The sequence below is a fragment of the Lutjanus erythropterus genome, chromosome 20 (genome assembly GCF_056507025.1).
Source record: "Lutjanus erythropterus isolate fLutEry1 chromosome 20, fLutEry1.hap2, whole genome shotgun sequence".
NCBI classification, from domain to species: domain Eukaryota; kingdom Metazoa; phylum Chordata; class Actinopteri; order Lutjaniformes; family Lutjanidae; genus Lutjanus; species Lutjanus erythropterus.
Window position 1 is genome coordinate 9,724,969 of NC_139336.1, and position 20,958 is coordinate 9,745,926.

The 20,958-nt window shown below is 39.4% G+C and overlaps 1 protein-coding gene across 2 annotated transcripts in view; it reads right to left on the bottom strand.

The window, feature by feature from the left end:
- Positions 1–20,958, bottom strand: part of LOC146308179 (putative flavin-containing monoamine oxidase A) — a 64,188-nt gene that overhangs the window by 37,985 nt on the left and 5,245 nt on the right. For both annotated transcript variants that reach the window (XM_084746502.1, XM_084746503.1), the window contains 3 exons: positions 18,519–18,676; positions 15,836–15,925; positions 9,694–9,778 (listed from right to left, as the gene is read on the bottom strand). In XM_084746502.1, the coding sequence (XP_084602628.1) occupies positions 9,694–9,778; positions 15,836–15,925; positions 18,519–18,676 (333 nt within the window). The remainder of the gene's footprint in view (positions 1–9,693; positions 9,779–15,835; positions 15,926–18,518; positions 18,677–20,958) is intronic.

Below are 20,958 nucleotides of genomic sequence, written 5' to 3' on the forward strand. Positions count from 1 at the left end.
CCTCCTGGTGGTCTTGACAAAAGCAGACTCAAGGAGGATGACCCTTTTGGCTGAAATTGCCCTCATTAGTTTAAGAATTCATTTAACTGTGGTTTGATATTGGATGGCTTTTAATCTCCCATGAATAAATAGCTAACTGAACGTGGCTGCTGGACCACAAACAGAAGATGCATTTCATTTTGATTACTGAGATTTTTTTTTTTTCCTCAATCAGCTTCTCCATTGAAAGTGAATATCTGACATTTTACAGCAGCACTGGTTATTTCACATGAGATTTCTGTATTTATTTAATTATTCTGTTTGCTCATTTCACTGGTTTATAACAGGCAGACCTGTGTTGAAAAAAAGGTGAGTACAAGACCTGAAATCTGATGTTTGGCTGTTTGGTTATGCTAGTGTTCCCCTCCCTGGCCTGGTGGGGGGTCAGGGAGGGATGTGGTCTTCGTAGAAAAGGTTGTCATAAACAACTGGACTTGGTAGAGTTCTACAAGATGTTTGCCTCTCATTCAAGAGGCTTCTTCGGTTCTGAACTGAAGAAGCTTACGACAACCTTTTCTACAAATACCATGACCTGGATGACTGAGAGCCTTCACAGAAGAGGGGTGTGGTCATAAACTCTGCTGCCGCTGCCTGTATGTGTAACAAAGAGGTGGGAAATTTTAGCTTGCCTCCAGCTTCACTGCAGGATTTATTCTGCAGCGCTGCCTATATGGGGTTTTTGGTTCCTCCCAAGTTCTATGTGCCCTCTACTGATCTGTTTGGGTACTCACACTATAACAAGTACAAAAAAATTGGCATTTTAATCAGCATTTAAGACAATAAAATAAAAATAGGGTTGTCTAGCATTTTAACTCTATACTATGAACTTAACCAAACAATTAACAGAACAAATTAAGTGTTAATCAAATTAGCTAATATGCTATGTTGGCTAATACCTCTATGAATATGAATTTAAGTTGTACTCAGTAAAATTATTTTAGAGAACTAAGTAGATTACATGGACTAATGAATACTAAGCACAAGTAAAAGTACAGATTTGAAAATCTACTCATAAAAGCACCCCCCAAACAGAACCTACTTAATTACAGTAACTTGAGTATTTGTAATTAGTTACCTCCAGCCCTGCCTTCACCCACACGTAGGTGTGTGTTGGGTTCACACAGACGGCGTTTCTTCTGCAGTGCTGCTATTGCCACCCCTGTCTTTCTGCATTGAGTTTGCAGAGAAAATTTGAAGAAAAGTGCAGTAACCAGAAAGCAGCGGGCTTTTCCCCTTCATTCAAAGAGAGATACAGTAGATGGAGGGAGAAAGAGAAAAGACAGAAAAAGAGAAAACATCACCCTTTACCCAGTAGTTTACCTGATTTTTTTTCATGTCTGTGGCACTTTCTACAGATACTGACACTGAAACTGTAATGAAAGGTGTCATCTTGCCGGTATGATGCTGATATGATTGCCAACAGATCATTTTCACTGTCTATATTTGCTAAGAAACATGTGAAACGAGTGAAAAAATTGACTGCTCACGCAAGCAGTGTGGCCAACAGGTTAGTCATTATATTCACATTACTGATGGTTGTTCATCAGAACATCTCATTTTAAAAGTTTTGTGAAAGCATCAGTGGTCCCTACAACAGAGGTTCTCATTTTTCTCTAAGTCAAAGACCCCTTAGATAGGAAATATATCAGGGACTCCCTGGGTTCATGCATTTTCTTATCTATAGATATTTTTAGTTTTTAAAAATCCTCAACATTACTACTGATGTCTTTTCTTCAATGCACCTTATAGATATGAAAAATATATTATTTCTCATATCTGTCCAGTTAGTATCAGCTGAGCACACCTGGAGATCAGCTGCCCCGCATTAAACTCTTCTATCAGCCTACATGTTTTCATGTTTGGTCTGCAAGGCTGACACTTTAATGCCTTTGTTCTTGTGATGTAAAAACATCAAATTTCCACACAGTCAGAGAAAGTGTAGAGAAGCATTCAATCAATACAAAGAATACAAACCTAGAGCAACACAGAGCATCTCCCCTGCTGGGATGCTTACAGCACTGTGAGCCAAACAAGCGACAGACTCAGGCTGTGTGAGGGCCAGAAAAAGAAAAAAATGGCACAGAAAGTCATGATGCATTTGTGGTGAAACAGTTCCAAAAACCTGGTTAAGATTAAAACTGAATTACATCTCCACTGAAGGGGCATATGACTGAGAGAGCACAAGAGGTCTTCTAGACTGATGACTCAAATCATCCAGTTTTATGGGGCAGCCCTGCTTTATTCTGCAAACATTTACCACGCTCATAAAGACGAGACAGACAAAAATACTTGTGGAAAAAGCGTGGTATATAGCAGACGAGTTGAGTTTAATTTGATGGTCTTGTTTGCTTATGCTGCCAGAGAGACACCACTGTCAGTCAAATCTAATCAAACCACACCACACACGGTCTTGGGGAAGTAAATTAATTGCGTTTTTGAGTGTGAACTGTTATTCATTAATGATGGGAAGTTATTTTCAAACTTTCTTTTTGATTGTTACAACTTTAGAAATCTTATATAACAGTGTTTTTTTAATTCTCTCAATAAGTAGAACTGTTATGTAGAAATACCATTATGGGTCTTCAACATGGGGTCCAGGACCCCTATGGAGGCCTCTGAGTTACTGCAGTGGGTCCCCAAAGTTATTGATCTTTTTTGAAAGTTTGAAAGTTTTGTTGTTGTTGTTTTCCCACCAAAATGAAAATACATAATAATATGAATCAAACACATTACCAAAGACAAACCAGCTTATTTGTTAAAATAACAAAAGATATCGACAAAAGGCTGCCCATGAATTCTCCTGCAATTGTGTGAGCTAGCTAACCCACTAAATCACTGTGCGGTACCCATCCATAATTGCAAACTAGTTATTACTGGAACATATTGGCCAACTGGTTGTATTATTATCTCATTCGCTCTTGTGAGCTGAGATCAAGAGACTCTGACATATCCCGAACCTCAGAAACCGCCAGCGTAAGTGCAGAGGCTGAGGTTAACAGAGCTAATCTTTGCCGTAGCAGCTGCAAGTAAATGCAAATGAGAGAACACCCAAAAAAAAAAAAAATCAATGCATTATATGTAGCAGGTGGTCCCCACGCTGCTTCTTTCTCACAGCGAAGAGGTCCCTGGTCAGAAAAACATTGAAGACCTCTGCTTTAGATACACTAAAATAGATACATGTTGCATCTCTGTTTGGTGTAAATGAGCTCACACTGTCTGGCTCTCCTAACCACTTGGCTCTCAGCAGCCAATCGCAGTAGCAGGGAACTCCATAAAGGCAGGCAGTTGTCATCTCAACGCCCTCTGACTCTCTGATGCTAAAGGCACACCCATTTCTTGTTCACCTCGCCTCGCTTCCTGTTTCCCCGACTCTGCAGTTATCACAGGTGTGTTAGCAGTGGCTGAGTTGTCTGTGCTCTAAATTAGCTGTCCCATTTGCTGCTGTTGTCATTATTTGTTTTGCCTTTTGTAGATTTCACTGCTGTGGATCGTCCTCGTTCTGGAAGCGAGCCACACGCAGATCGCTGGCGATAGATCCTCCTTTTCATGGCGCCATAATGTTACATTGCTGCTTGTGTAGTAAACAGCTGTTTCATGTTTAGGTTGGCTCTGTTAGCGCTCTACGCTTCCTACTCCCCCACCAAGCGTGTTAACAGATGACACCTGATTGGTATGTAGGCCACATGGCGCCACTTTTATTCTTTCTAGTTATGATCCTCGTTATTAATATAAGTGTCCTTTATGTGTGACAGGGACTGTGGGACAGGCTCTGTGTTTTACTGTCTCTGGCTAAATGTGCAGAAACGCTGCAGCTTTTCATCTGGCTGTCTTTGCCTACAGCCACCTTTACTCACACCATGCTTTGCCTTCAGCTATTGCTGGTGTACTGATATAACTGTCAGCCCTTCTTTTAAAGTTGGACCGTCATAAGTGTGTAATTGTGTGTAATTTTCTTTGCTCCTGATTTGCTGTCTCGCACTATTATTTGACTGTTTTTTTTTCAGTTCTTATTATTTTTGTTTTGAGTGATTTATTGTTTCAGTTTTTTAGTTGCACCATGTGACTGCATACATTACGCAGTTATTCTTTTGAAGTTAACTGCTTATTTTTTTTTGTTGCAGTTTGCTTATTTCTTGGAATTCGTATTTTGGTTATTTGCTTTTGGTTGTTTTTGTTCTATTCTACTGATTATGATTAAGTTGCAAGTTGACATCTTTTCCTTTGAATTATTATTATTATTATTTTTTTTTTTTTTTTTGGTAATTTGTTTTGTTTCTTTTATCACATATTTTTGGCAGCTCAAATGGTTTTTGTGTTCATTTGGTTATTATTTGTAATTTTGTGTCTGCCAATCACCTTTAAGTAGTTTAATGTTGTTTTGAAGTTTTTTCAATTAGTAGATTAGTGTTTTTGTTTGGGTGTAACCCCCCTAGTTTTTTTGTGAATAACTTTTTAATGGTTTTCATCAGTTTTTGTAATAAAGTAATAAATTATCTTTTTTAAACAGAAGCATATCTCGTGCTATTGGTACTATAAAAATCGATTTAATTCATTTTTGGTGATTTAATAAGGTAATATGTCCACCTCATACCATCACCAGACTTTTAAATCTTCAATCTTTTAAATTTGCAAACATCATATGTATAATTCATGACACAATTCAAACAGGAAAAAAAATGTATTTGTCACTTGCTATTGACTACAGTTCATATTTTGTCTAAAGTAAGGTCCCATGGAGGACACCTGAAGGGGACGGACTTTGCCTCTCTATGTGTCAGCCACAAGTGGCAGCATATAATTCCCGACAATATGTCAGAGGTCATTTAGAAACAGGGAGAGAGACAGCAGCATGAATGAAGAGGTGGACAAAGCAGCGAATCAGAATTATATTGTTTCACAGTGGTTAAGTTCTAAAGCTGTAATAAACAGGTTCGCACCTCTGCACAGCGCCAGATTTTTTTTAATGCTGCGGAAGTGAACCTTCATCCTGTCCATCGTGTTGTCTCTGCTGTGCACGTCTGTGTAGCTCAGCCCCATCCTCAGTCAAACAGACCTGATGACAGAGAGCTGAGGAGACAGACGGAGACAGCGACTGCTGGTCGCTGGAGCCTCGACCTCACAACCTGCATGCTGTTATTGGCTTCAGCAATACACACCACTGCCCAAAGGCTGACATGCAGAAACATCCCCAAAATAGCAAAATAATGAGAAAAACAGAAAATACAGAGTCTCTGCAGATCACCACACACTTCTATTGGGTCACAAGTCTAAATATTGTGTTTTTTTAGGAAAATTATTCAGGAAATTCATTTTTTCCCTTGTTAAACTCACTTTTTTGGGTGGTGGTTCCTTACTCCTTTCCTTACGAGGGTCTACATGACAAGGCAGTGGCACTTTTTCTCATCTTCTCCACTGGAGGGACATCCCAGAGTGTACCTCTTCACATTTTGCCCACTGAAAGCGCACCCTAGAGGGCACTTTTTCACATTGTATCCACTGGAAGGACACCAGAGGGCACTTTTTCACATCTTGTCAACTGGAAGGACATTCCAGAGTGTACCTTTTCACATTTTGTCCACTATAAGGTCACTCTTGAGGGCACTTATGCAGCATTTTATCCACAGTGCCTACAATGCGACAGGAGGTGACGCACACTGTGCAGATTGTAAAGCCCCTGCAGCAAATTGTGATTTGTGATATTGGGCTAGAAAAATAAAATTTGACTTGACTTAAAAATCCTGTACAGTAACCTTTAATGCTATATGTGGATGTTAAAAAAAATGAACAACAACTGGACAATACATGTTTATGATTGTTTTTTTTAGAAAAACTCTAATATCAATGTCACTTTCAGCCTCAGAATTTCATTATTGTCATACAGAGCTTTAGAAGTGAGAATTGACCACGGTGAACAAAGCTTTCCAAAGCTGTGTATAATTAACTAATTTGCCTACTCATCAACGCTGGCTATATTGCTCATCAGATCTAATCAGAGAGATGCAAAACACACAAACACAGATATGAGCTTAAACCCAGCGAGATAAAAATCAGACCGCGTTAGTTATCTTCACAATCACTTCAGCTCCCACTTCGTGTTTAATCCCCAAATTAGGCGCCATTAGTTTCATTCACAGCACAGCAGATACTGGCCTGCAATGCTGGCTCACACTGTCAGTTGACAAATCAATGCTAATGCCCTGCTTACCTGCCTTCTACTAGTGTAAACAAGGCGCTGGACTAAACCATGAGTGACAGATGTAATAGTTTCCTCACCACTGCCCAAGCCTGCTGTCATTACTGCGGCTCCTCCTCCATGAGAAGATAGATGGCAACATCAGATATAGTGTTGCTTGGCTGCCTGTCAAGTTCAGTAGCAATCAGATAAAATTTAGTGAGGTATACAACGAGTTTAGAAAGTGACGTCAAGAACTCGAGCTTCAGCCACTTAATAATATCCATACACATGCCCACACAGACACATATGTGCACACACAGCCAGACTGTTATGCTCTGCCAAGGACTTCCCACTTGATAAAAAGAGACAGAAGAACACATTGAAACAAAATGTTAATTTAGTAACTGCAGAGCTGTCTCTGTAACTATCGCTGAATGTTAGACAGTGCCCCTAATTGCATTATACTCCTACTGCATGCTGTGAAAGCTTAATTGGGATTTTTTTTTTTATTATGCAGCCTCACAATGAATATACATGTGGGAACCTATTTAGCGAGTGAGGCATGCACATACTTCAAGTACATTCTCAGAAGTCAACACATGGCCAAAAATTCTCATTTTCCCAGCTCATCCTAAATGCATAGCAATCTCATACGCAGTGAAACCAAACGGTTCATAAATCATTGAGGTGAGTGAGGGAAGTGGTAACAAAAACGGTGCGGAAAAACTGACGGGACTCATTATAAAAGATGGATGGATGAATGGGGAGATAAATCCAGGAGCCAAGAACAGGACAAACGTGACATATTAGGGAACACACAGCTCATATCCAGCATCTGTGTTTCTGTGCATATGAAGGCAGTGGTGTCTTTTGATGCCAAGCACCTCTTGCACCCCAGGAAGTATGGGTTTTTTTATCGTTTTTCTTTTTTTGCTTACTCATCCATCTACACACTGATTGATTCTAAAGCAAGTGACTTGAGAATGACAAGTCCCAAAAATGTTTGTATTAGTAAAATGTTCACTGACAATGTATTTCATTTGTTTCCCACCAAAACAGGCAATCTTGGAATAGATTATCCACTTGTAGCGACAACAGAATTATTGAGAAGTCAGCAGTGACTGGAGACATAAGTATTTTATTAAAGCTGCGACAAGCAGCTCTATTCAAAGATAGATGATTGTCGAGTCTCATTACCAGGTTGTCAAATAATGACACTGGCTGCTGGCTCAACCTGAACGCACCCAAGGCATCGGTATATGAAGACCTGAGAATGAGACTCGACAATCAATAATCTTTCCCTAGAGTTGTTTGCAGCAGCTTTAATATTTAACCAAAAACAGAATCTTTCCCTGACTTGAACCAAAAGGTCTTTCCTTAACTTTAATCAAAGTGCTTTTGTTGCTTGAATCTAACCAAAACCAGAATCTTTCCCTGATCTTAACCAAAGTTTTCTTGTTGCTTAAACTCAAACAAAATCAGTCTTTACCTCACCTTAACCAAAGTACTTTTGTTGCCTGAGGCTGACCATGATCATGATATTCCCCTTACTTTAACTAAAGCTCTTTTGTTGCCTTAATCTTACCAAAATCATGATCTTCCCTTGTCCCAAACCAAAGTGCTTTTGTTGCACAATCCTGACCAAAGTCATGATTTTTCCCAGCCTTAACCAAACTGATTTTGTTGCCTCAATCTAACTGAAACCATCTTTTCCTGACCTGAGCCTCTCTTGCCTATAAACCCAATCAAAATCATGATTTTCCCCTAAATTTAACCAAAGCACTTTTGTTGCCAAAATCATGATCTCTCCCTATTTTGTTGCCAAAACCTCAACAAAATTGCAAATTTGCTTTAACTCTAATTCAAGTTCTTTTCTTGCCCAGATCTTACCAAAATTGTGATCTTTCCGAAGTGCTTTTGTTGCAGGAGTTTGGACACGAACCCTGGACTCAGGTATCACAGTCCTGCACTTCAAGACGCCCACCATCCACCTCAACCACCTCCTTATAACTGCACCGTCTTATATAAACATGCTGTTTCATTCACTCATAAAAACATCTCTGAGCATAGTCCAGGCAGGAATTATGCTGTCACCACATATATTATGAAAACGATTTAGTAATATACAAATATATGAAGCAGATGGAAAAAGAAGAGCCAAACATGACAAGTTATGGATAGTGTGAGCAATCCTTTACGTTTCCGCTGTCCAAGGCAGGCTTGGAATCATCTAGAGTCATTATCATCATCCCCACTGTCTGCGTTAAGCTCTCTTCTTCCCTCCCCCACTAACCGGAAAGCCTCTCAGGTTTGCCCACCTCCATAAAATTCAAATGAAACATGTCACACAGATGACTTCAAGCAGCAATCCTCTCTTTAATTTATCCCCGACTCCTTTTGGGAGAGGTGACGTCTCAATCACTGGCCCGACTTTGGCTTTTGAAAGTCCCTGTCAATCTCCCCCCACTGATTTAAGGCCAAAGCGTGGCACTGTGGCATCCGAGCCAGAGCAATCCATGCTGCATAATTCAACACTGCTCTCAAACCTGTCTCATTAAGGATCCTGGCCATGGTCCATGGCTCTGAGTGTGAGGCTTTGAGTGACAGATCTGTTGCCAGCTTAGTACAAACAGGCACAGACCCAGAGTAAGCCCGAGCCTCAGATTCGGCCCCGTCCAAACCTGGCAAAAACTAGCCACGGCTCAGGGCCTCAACATCAACCCGCACTGACTCCAGTCTTACTAAGTGTCTTGCACAGCACTGGCCAAACTGCAAAAATTAAATCAGACCCAACTCCAAGTCACCACTAGTTTACCCTGGAGTTGATTGGAAGCTGGAATGCAGGATTTCTATTTTCTGACCAGATAAACAAAATAAAAGTTGGCAGGATTCTTCTGAGTTGGACATGTTTTCTCAAACTCACTTGCACAACATGATGTCAAATGAATGGCCTCATATAAAATTTGCTGTAATCTGTTCTGTTAATTGGAAAAGACTTTGAGGTTTGATTTTGAACATGGCATGCTTTTAAATGCTAAGTTATTTGGTTCAATTAAAAACTTTTTGGTTTGTACGGGCAGCCAGTAAAAAGCATTTTGCTGCAGGGGGCCATATTTTTCCCTCCTTGCTAGCTCGCTAGCAGTAATGACGTGTTCGTCACTTTCAACTTCTCACCGCTGACCATAACGAATGTCACATTAGCCCCCCAGTTAAAATTTTCTGCCTTAACTCTCGCTCTGGCTCAAAATCCAATCCAGGCAATTCCTCAGCCGAGGGCCCGACCTCAGACAGAATTTACTTCAGCCAAAGTGACTGCCACGCCCCACAGCCAAAAAAGATTTAGGAAAATCAAAGATTTAGCTGCATGGATGCACAGTTTGCCACGTTTGACAGACACAGAGAGAGAGGAGGATATTTGCCTCCTGCATCAGTGAGAATTTCATTTAGCGAGCCGACAGAGGTGGGAGACACGCACTGACCTGCCAAATGAGGGGGGCAGGTGACAATCACAGCTCTGCACAAGAAGGTGTTGGTGGCAGTCATCACCCGGGCCCACTCAGCATCCTGTTGAAGCACATAAACAGAAATACACATTTATTTAATAAGCAAAGTGCACAGATTTGTTAGTACGTTACATGCTCTGTGGTGTGGTGGATCTGTTTACAAGTGTGATTTTATCTAGCTTTGCAAAATTGTTTATCTTTCTGAAGCCAAATTCTGCTTTCCTTTATACGACTAATACAGGAAAAGTAGATTCCAAGGAGACTTTTATACATGGGGCCTCATTTTATCAATCAAACTGATTTATTTCTATGACAGTGAGGAAATATAAAACATGTAAATGACATGCTGAATTAAACTTGAAAAGATGGTTAAAGGGAAAGTTTGGATTTTTTGAAGTGGGATTGAATGCTGTACTTATTCATAGTCAGTGTATTACCCACACTAGATGGGCACTGGCACGCCTCCAGTTTACCTTCCTACACTAGTATTCCAGCAGGAGTACCAGTGTAGGAAGCTAAGCAATAGCACCTCTGTGGACCGGGTCAGCAGCAAAGCATATTAGAGACCTGCACCATGTCAGGTGACCCGCAAAAACATTGTGTAATGGGAAAAAAATACATTTATATAAATTCAAGGGTGCAGGCACGGATAAAGATGAACTACTTGCGGGCAGGGAGCAGGCAATAACAATAATATAATATACAATATAGTAATATTTTTTTCCTTGGTGAAATCAGAAATGACTGTGGAGTACTTTTAACATTATATCCATTAATACAGTGGAGGACACCAAATTGTGAGCACTAAATCATTGAAGGCCAAGTCTGATGTTTGGAAGGATTTTGGTGTGCTCAAAGACTGTGAGAATAATGTTGTTGGTGGCTTCGCTCCTTGTAGAAACTTACAAAAAGTATTAGCTTTTGAAAGCTGCAAGCTTGGCACAGGTGCTGTGCCAACTGAGAACACAAGTGAGTCACGAGTGACTGTATTTATGTGTTTAATCACATGTCGGATCGGGTTGCAGGGCTTATGTTCACAGTTCCGGGAAGGTGCGGATTTGACTCAAAGATAATTGCTAGTAACAGGTTGGTTCTGATAATAAGCTTTGCGGGTGTGGGCAGGGTTTGCAAAACTGGACCCAGGCAGGGTCATCTAAAAAACATCTAAGAAAATCATTATTAGTAAAAGTGTATGCTACATTTAGAATATTTTCACTGCTTTACCTTGCCATCAGACAGTCAGAAGTTAATCTGTTATTTTTTTCTGCATTGGCATGGGGTTTGTATTAATGATCAGAGGACCTTGAGACAATCGACAATGCATTTTTTGATCCCCACTTCAAAAAAATCCAAACTATCCCTTTAACCAGAGTTATTGCTTCTTTCCAGTAGCTGAACCCATATTTCCATATCCATATTCCGTATCTAACTGTGCAAAATCATTACCAAAACTGGTTCCTTTCTATTATACTGTGTTGTATTTTAATCCACATCAATTCTGACCATCTGCTGAGAGAAGGAGAAATTCTAGGAATTCATGCAAATGATGTGGCAAAAAAAAAAAATACTTCAAACAGACATTGTCATGGTAAGATTTTCTACTGTGTAAGACTGAGTTTTGAATCACTGCAGACAGTCTTTCTCTTACAGTAGCAGAGCTCTTATGTTCCAGCTTCCTTGGTCTCAAATGTATTTCCACTAAACTTAAGCCTCTGGTGATAATTAAAACTCATCCACCACAGAACGTCACTGTGCAACACAAAAAGCCCCTGTCTATTGAGACTGGAAAACAGATAGATACTTTAAGATGCTGAAAATTTGGAATTAAACTCACTATATTTTTAGATCTCTAGACAGCCTCGCTATAATTTAAGGGTTTTTTTTCTCTTGAAATCTTTAGTGACGGCCCTCAGTAATTAGCAGTTCATATCTTCCAGCACTACTGTAACAGCACTCCACTCTTTAGCTTTTTCGGGGTCAGAGCTGAAAATTAAAGGTTGAACAAGTTTTTGTTGAAAGTCTCAGGGAATCCAATTTATTTATATTCACTTGCATTCCAATAAAATAATGATTCTATATTCATTGGTATGCATGTGGCTGACACTTGGTCCTGGGTGTAAGGCCAACCAGGACGACTTTGCGCCTTTCTGTGTGAAGTTTGCACGTTCTGCCTGTGTGGATTTGCTCTGGGCGTTCTGGTTCAGCTTAGGTGCACTAGAAGCTCTAAGTTGCCTGTAGCTGTGAATGCGAGTGTGAATGTGTTGGTCTGTCAATATGTGTTAGCCATGTGATAGACTGGGAGAATGTCAAGGGTGTGAACCTGCCAGTCACCCAGTGCATACCTGGACATGCTAAAGCCTCCTGCGTCCTTGCAAATGATACATGAGTGTAGAAAATGCATGTCTTCCTCCTTGTTTTTATTATTATTGTAATGTTCTTGGGACAGGACTGCAACTGATGATTATTTTAAATACTGATTAACTGGATTACTTTCAGGTCAATTAACTAGATAGTGTTTAAAATGTAGGGCTACATAACAGATGAAATTTTCATTACCAATTAATCTTCTATTATTTTCTTGAGTAAAGGTTTATAAAACTTTGTGAAATAAAGTACCCATCACAGCTTGGAATTGCCTGTTTTGTCCAACTAACCAGCATGGGGATCCTGAAATTCCCTGATTGTCCTCAGCTTGTTCCATCAAGATTGATCTGAACATGGGCCGCTGGTTGATGAGTTTGTCAAACAGCGCAAGGAGGCCTTCTTCCAATTAAATATCCCAAAGACAAAGGTCATTCTGTCCTTGATTTTAGAAGGAAATCATCCCACCCACCATCTCAGACCACCTTAAAGCGTTTATTGCTTGTGTGTTTCCTGTACAGACAGGCAGCTAGGGAGGGACTTGATTGATTGGCATTTACAATTGCCAGTAGTGCTGTGTTTACACCCCCCTGCCATAGAGCTAAAGCAGTCTATGGATGTAGGAGAACAATCCTATTAGCTGTAACTGTTGCCATTATATTGTAATAAGACAAGTGTAATAATTGAGAATTAATTTAAGTTTCATTTTTCCTTGAAACATAATTTAAAAAAAACGTAGCAGTGATTTTATTTTGAAGTCTCAGCTACGTTACCTTAGTCTTATTAGGCTGCTCTCAGGAGTAGGACTGTCTAGCAGCAGCACTGGAAAGCAGTAAGGATGGACAATTGTGCTCCAGTGATGAATTAATTGCATGTCATAATGGATTTTAAGTGGATGTGAACAGTTAAGAGGAAACCTCTGAAGACTGAAGACTATTCCCTTTTTTGCAGCATATAGCCAACGAGATATTTTGTTTTATTTAACTGCTTTTTATTTTGTAAAATGTTATTTGTCATGCTGTGCATGCTATTTTTTATGTTAACACTGTCTAATTTGTATTTTCTTGACAATGTGCGTTTAATTTTCACAGTGGATTTGGAGAGAAAGCTTCACATAAAACTGTAGCAAGAAAACCACTTGTCTGCCTGTGATTTGAGGGAATTGCTGTATATTACACTGTATATTACTCTTCCTGGACTGAGAGCTCCAAGTGAACACAGCCAGACTGGGACCAAACCCTGAGACCAAAAGAAGACAGTTACAACAGGGTACTGCGGTTTTCTTGCAGGGTTTGACACCGAAGCTGATGGCAGTTAGTGGTTAGCTAACTTACTTTAGCAACAAATAAAGCTTTTCTAATATCTTTCCTTCAAGAAACTGTGTAAACAACCTTGGTACTGTATCCGTTGGTCTCTGAGGCTGTTTGTTCTGGTGACTGGCAGTGTTCACTGGGAGGCTGGGGAACCTGGTTCTGCTGTCCGCTAACAGTTGCAGTTGGCTGCCTTAGCACCAAGTAAGCTTAAGCTATCTGTCCATTGGGAAACTCTGTGATTAAATTGCTGAGAGTTGAAGCTGAGCAGCCGGAGGACGTCAGAGGGGAAACCAGAAAATATTTTCACCGTAAAATACGATCCCATTTCAACCACACCAGCGAAAAAGTTACCAAGTTTTTTATAGCGAGGCCTGTTCTCAGGAAACACTCCGCTCAGTTGTATTCTCTTTTCATGCTCTGTTGCATCATAAGCAAGAAAGCATTTCACTGGATGCAAATTTAGTACAGGATCCTGAGTGCAGGATGAGTCATCAACAGTTTGTAATTATTTTCCAGGAAAAGTTCAATTTTAACAATATTATTAAAAATGCTCTACAAAACAATAATACTTACAAAAGATGACGTATAGCACAAAATGTGTGATAAAAACATTGATTTTGACAAGGAACCTTATAAGTAATGAGCACTGAACTTGTAAAACAGTAAACATCTTTAAACAGTCATTGAAAATGACCTGAAGTTTGATGCTGTGTCTGTAAGAAGATACAGCAACATTTGTATTTCCATAGATTGTTCAGTGGTTTTAACGTATATAGGAAAATGATGTCCTGGATTTATAAGACTTATATTAAATCTACTCTCACTTTTTCTTTCATTACCTGGTAACATCGGGAATAAAAGCCATCTGAGTCATATTGGTGGCTGCTAAGGCGATAGACACAGACCCCCTCCCTTCGACCAGCAGGTTCCCCATAAGGCCAGGTCTATATTAGACTGCACAAACCACCCCCTTCACTATGAGTTTGAAACTCTTCCATCTGGCCGTGGCTTTAGAGTAGCCCATTCAGTGCATTAGGGGTAAAAACTCCTTTGTACCCCTCAATAGCTTTGATTAATCTGCACATGTAATCAAGGGCGGATTTAGTCCTTTTGGGGCCTGAGGCAAACACAGCTGTGGAGTCCTCTACAACCTTTTTTCTCCCCGTTTTTGCAATCCTTGGATAAATAAGTTATAAAAATAAACTCTTATTCATGGTGGAGTGTGGAGTGCAGTCTCACAGTCTCAGAAAAGAAGCTCCTCTGTAGTCTGGTGGTACAGCAGTGAATACTTATGTAGCTCTTGTCAGATGGCAGCACTTTGGTGAGTACTGACTTTTTGTATCCTCCTATTTACCCCCCTTTTTTTAACACAGCTGGGGTAACTTTGTTTCAACATACATACCCCATAGCAAGATGTTTGTGTACCAAAGTTGGCCACTGTCTTTCTGAACCATTTCTGCTGATTCACAGCAGGATCACAGAATAGTTAGGCCCTGAGACACTCATGAATTAAGCAGTCCAATGCCATTTTAGTGTGTTTCTTTTAAAGACATAATGAAATATTGGAAAAGTAAAAAAGAAAATCTAAAACTTTCTTAACCATAAGGTGTATTATGGGGCCTCTGATCACTTGGGGTCTAAGGCAATTACTGACCTTTACCTAATGGTAAGTCCACTACTGCATGTAATTTATCATTTTAGCTTCTTTTGTGTTTTATTGTATTCTCTATTTGTATGTAAAGGAAACATTTTTGTTCTTCTTGTCTTTGTACTTGTATTTTTGTTGTACTAGCGTTATTTTTTTTTAAATTATTATCATGTGCCCCTTAATTTCGGTTTTGATTGACTAAGTAATTAATCAACTGCTTTGATTAAATATCAGAACATTTTGCAAAACATCCTCTCTCTTCAATTTGCTTATTTTGACCCACCACATAAAACCCAGATAAAACCAAAATAATTTCAATTATCTGTGCTAAACCAGAAAGGCACCAAATACTTTCATGTAAGAAGACCAGTTCATTGTTGGTAGTTTTACTTGATGAATGATATATAAATGACAAATTGAGTTTCACAGTTTCCTGTGAATTTACTATTTTCCCAATCAACTAATTATTTCAGCTCTACTTTGGACCATAGTAGGAAATGCAGACAGTGTCAAATCAAATAGTCTATACTATAATAACGTCATATTTTGTCAATCAAAGGTCAATATGATATTCATTCAACAATCAATAAATGGACACACAAATACATAAAAAGTAGAAATAACCCCACACTTTGGGGTGAATGGAGCCATCTTGGTCTCTCAGCTGTGGCTAAGGAAGACAGTGAGGCGGAACAGACAGTGCCTTCACAGGAGACGGCCTGTTTCCCCACTGAGGAAGCTGTTATCTCTGTGTCGCGCCTCATCAATCCCTGAGTGAGCTGTTACTGTACTCTACCTGCCATATGGCCGTCACCGCAGAACCCAGCCGGACATTCTTCCACCCAATACGTTCTGCCAGACACTCTGAAAGCTGCTGGGTGCCTCCCTGTGGAGAGACAGATATTACACATCAAGGTGGGCTGGAAAAAAAACCCAGAGATGCTCTCCTTACCTGGGTGGGCAGAGTGCATGAGGTTAAAGGGTCGGTTCACTCGTATTACAAAACAACAAGCCCCTGGTGGTGTCTAGTCAGCCATGCAGATAACTCAGTTATATTTGCCAGGAGTTTGATGTATGTGCCTCTGAGACCTCTGCTGACTACCTCAATCCAATAAAACACTGTGTTTGAGGTGCTCAAGCAATTAGAAATGACATTTGGAAAACTCATCAGCAGTGTCTCTCTCTTCAGGAAAATATTCTGGTTATTCTCGTCAAACCAAAGAAAAGAGCTGTGAATACTTTGCAGGGGGAACTGTTTTCTTGAAAAGGTAATATTTTATGATAAACTTCATTAATAAGTGATAAATTGAAGACAGACAATCGTATCATAGCTGATATGAGACAATCACAATATATTGTAACATTTTATATACTATAAGTAAGTATTTGTTAATGATTTGTCAGTGATTTGTTAATGATTACCAAATGATTTGTGAACCTTGAAAGGGACATTTCATCCCAAAATCAAAAATATTTTTTTTTCCCCCCTGGCCTGTTGTGCTATTTATCCATCTACATTTTTCTGTGTGAGGTTCAGAGTTTTGGAGATATCGGCTGTGGAGATGTCTGCCTTCTCCCTAATATAATGAGACTGCATGGCACACACACACACACACAAAAAAAAAATTAAATAAATAAAAAATTCAAAACCAGCATCTCCTCACAAAAATCATGACACGGTCACTTAAGATAGTCCACACACCTTGTTGAGAGCAGTTTTATGTAGGAACTAGTTTTTTCTGCAGTAGACTTTTTCTACTATAGATGAAGCTGGTGAAATACTGGAAGTTACCATGCTGACATTGTTGCATTGGTGTCTCTCTACAGTAACATTAAGTAACAAAGGTACCTTCATCAGTTACTGAGGGCTGCTGATTAACGTCGTCAATCCAATTATCCATACTGTTGCTATTAGTGAGCAACAACAGACACGGTGTCTAGAACGGAACCCCAGATCTGCAAGATCTTGCGAGAGTGAACAGTTTGACCAACAGCATGAAAAATCTCGCAAATTTGGGGTTCCCTACTAGATCCAATCAGCAGACACTGAGAGTGATCGATACGACGTCCCAGCAATGGCAGCACTGCAAGATGGCGGAACACACAAAGCAATCGCCGAATTCATCTATGAAGAAAATAGTTCCTACAATACACGAATGATTATTAATCTGTTTATTTTCTTAATTTATTGATTAGTTGTTTGGTCTATAAAATATCAGAAAATTGTGGAAAATGTCAATCACTGTTTCCCAAAACCCAAGATGACATCCTCAAATATCTTGTTTTGCCAACAACTCAAAGATATTCAGTTTACTGTCACTGAGGCGTAATATACATAGGCGTTACATATATATACATATACATATATAATAGGCGTTTACCTACAGCGTAATTGTTTGAAGAATAGGCTAACTCACCAAGCTGCTGTATTTGATGAGTTTGGAGTGAGAACGTGTTGTCTTATTTAGATTATTTGGATGGTCATCAGTTGCAACTGGTGTTAAAAAGCTTAAATTGTGTATGAAGAACAAATAGGTATTGTTTGAATGTTTAACAGTAAAATAACTATCAAATAAAGTTTAATTAACTATGTTCCATTTATTAAATGCCATTTATTAATGATAGTTATTATAAAGTGTTACCATTAAAAATACTTTTTTCATTGCAAGAAATCATATGTACAAAAAGAAAACATTAAAAAGGGGCAAAATTAAAGTTGAATATAAGTATAGTATAAAGAATGAAGGAGAAATACACACAACTAAAGGAGTACTGACTTGAATTTGAAATTTCAGATGTAATGTATTCAAACTTTTTTGAAGAAGAGCAAATAAAGGCGGAATGACGATGAGTTCAGCAGTGCATCTGTTAGCCTCTTTTTAACTGTTTCGACTGATAAGTTCAGGGCCATTCCAGTACCCAAGTCATGCTGCTTTCACTGCATCTGTGGTGTTGTCATGCTTGCAGTGCTGCTCATAATAATTCCCTCTGAAAATAGCTGGGTGATAAGAAAATTTCTGCAGATGAAAAAAGTGAAGGAAATGTGCTAATACATCAGTTGGTAGTAACTGGAAAAGCTTTGTGCCATTTTCTTAAAGGCCACGTGTGTCCTTTTTTCATGGCGCTTCAGTCATTTCACATTCCACCACTGTGGAATTTAGAAGCAATGGCAAAATAATAGACCGGTACGAGACCACAACTTTCATGCAGAGGGAGCAGATAGAAAATAGGAAAGTCCAATACAACACCACAGGTCCAAGTGTTTAAACAGCCCCGATCGATAATGCTTCGAGGACCAAAGAATTGGCAATGTGTTTGTTGGGACAGAGCCTGGCTGAGATGAGCAAACTGTTTTGAGGGGCTGGAGTCGAAGTTTTATTAGAGTAGAGAAGAAATGTGCTCACCAGTTTGAAAAAAAAATAAATAAAAGGCACTCGAGTCAACAATATGCACTCCGGGGAAGGATATGAGCTGCATACCTTTATCTTTAACTCCTGAGCTGAACCTGGAGTGCTCTCCAGCAGCGGCAGTAGCCCACCAGCTGCTGCAGCATATATGAGGAAGAAAAAGAAGGACATCTGGGATGGCTCCACGCCAAAGACAGACCTGCAGCAGAGTCCCATCTCCTCTTTTAGTTCTGGCAGAAAGAAATGATTGAGTAGACACTTCGGCAGTAATAATATGCATTTACCTGCAATGACAGTCTTCTGCAAAGTTACATAGCCTAGATAACCACTATACAGTGCAATGTCAAATGTCAGTGCAAAAGGTCTAAAACACAGTATTTAACTAAGAGATACTTGAGAGGATAATGGTGATTATTTCTGTAATCAAATCAAATTAAATCTGTTGTCAAAAATTCAATAAATCTGCTACTGCAATATACAGCCCCAGTTCCAAAATAGTTGGAACACTGTAAATAAAAACAGAATGCAATGATTTGCAAAATCATTTCAACTTATATTCAGTTCAATACATGCAACATGGAACATGCTGATGCCTGCAACTCGTTTCAAAAAAGTTGGGACAGATGCAACAAAAGACTGGAAAAGATAAAAAAAATACCTGTATCATGGACGGGTATTATCCTCGAGTCATTCACAAGCAGGGATGAGGTGAGGCGGACAAATATTTAAACAGTTTAAGAACTCAGGGAATTTGGGGATTTTACCATCTGAAATCCATAATATCACTAAATGATTCAGAGAATCCAGAGAAATCTCTGCACGTAAGGGGCAAGGCTGAAAACCTATATTGAATGCCTCTGACCTTTGACCCCTCAGGCGGCACTGCACTAAAAACTGCACTAACAATCTATATAATCTTATAAAGGATACTTCATGGGCCAGATTAACAATATATGCTGCCATCCAGATGAAAAGGAGAAGGTGATGTATCACGGTGGTAAACCCTGTCCCAACTTATTTGCAGGTTCAAATAATATTCACAAAAAAACTATGAAGTTAATCATTTTGAACATTTCACCTAAACATAGGTTGCAAATCACTGCATTCTGTTTTTATTTACATTTTGCAGTTTCCAAACTGTTTTGGAACATGGGGTTGTATAATGCGATTTGGGCATGAACTTTTTACTGACAGCACCACTTTGATCCGCAGTGACATATTTCAGCTGATATTGGATGGATTGTCATTAAATTTGGTACAGATTTCAAGACTCCTAGGGGATGAAAGCTAATGACTTTATTGATCCCCTCGCCTTTTATCTACTGCCAAGCATTAGGTCAGACCTCCAGTGCTTCCAATACCAGCACTTTCTCACTCCTAACTGGCAAATGGCAGCTTGGCCAGTGGCCCTCCTCAACCTAGGATGCTGTAGGCACCCTGTTAGTGTCAGTTTTGGATGTAACAACACATCCTCATACCTACATGACAGAACAGGTTGATTACCAATTACCCTATGACCTTAACTTCATTACATAACTATATCATGAGTCATATGACATAACTTATGTGTTTTATGTTGTAAAACTGTCATGGTTTGGTTAGGTTTAGGCACTAAAACTGCTTGGATAATACAATAAAACTACTTGGTTAGTTTTAGAAAATGTCATACACATGACTTTACTCACGCAACAACATAATTGAAATGACATTACACATGTGGTTTACGCTGTAAAACGGTTGCTCTTTGATTAGGTTTAGGCCCAAAAAACATTTGATTAGGTCTTAGAAAAGATTGTGATTGGGGTAAAAGCAATTGTGCTAAGGATGTGACGTGATGTAAAAACGTAAAACATATGTGGGGTATGGATTAACCTTTGTCTTCATCTGCTCTAACATTAGCTGCAAACATTAGCATGGCAATGCTAAGGCAAACTAATACTAGCTTACTAGCTGCATTTACCTCCAGCCAAACTTGTGCTAGATAGTTCTGTATTTTTCAAACTCATTGCTTATTCCCAGAGTTACACTGTGATTGTTATGTGTGGAGTTTGAGGACGAAGATCTGGACTGGTGCAGACTCAAAGCGGGCTGCAGACGAAGCTCTCTCAGGTCTTAGCTTGGCTGGCTTGGCTCTTATCTCGGCTCTCTTACTGAGGCAGTGACCATTTCAAGGTCCGTTTTGCTAATCCAGCCCTGCGCTTCATTTCCCAACGTTAATTCCTGTATTTCTGTCAGATTTCATTGACTAATGTTGGCTGGGATGAGGCTTTTGCCTCAGTCTGTTAGCATTAACGTTCTATCATGCACACAGCTGATGAGAACCTTTACATGGTCGACAGAAGTGTTTCAACAATTGCCAATGTCAATGTGAAATCTGCCAAAATTATTTCTCTTAATGGCATATGTGCAGTGCAAGAATGGAAAGCTTTACAGCGTAGCAACAGTAACCAAGGAGGGATTTATACACTAATGAAAACATACTTATGAATATTATATTGCATTTCTGCTATAT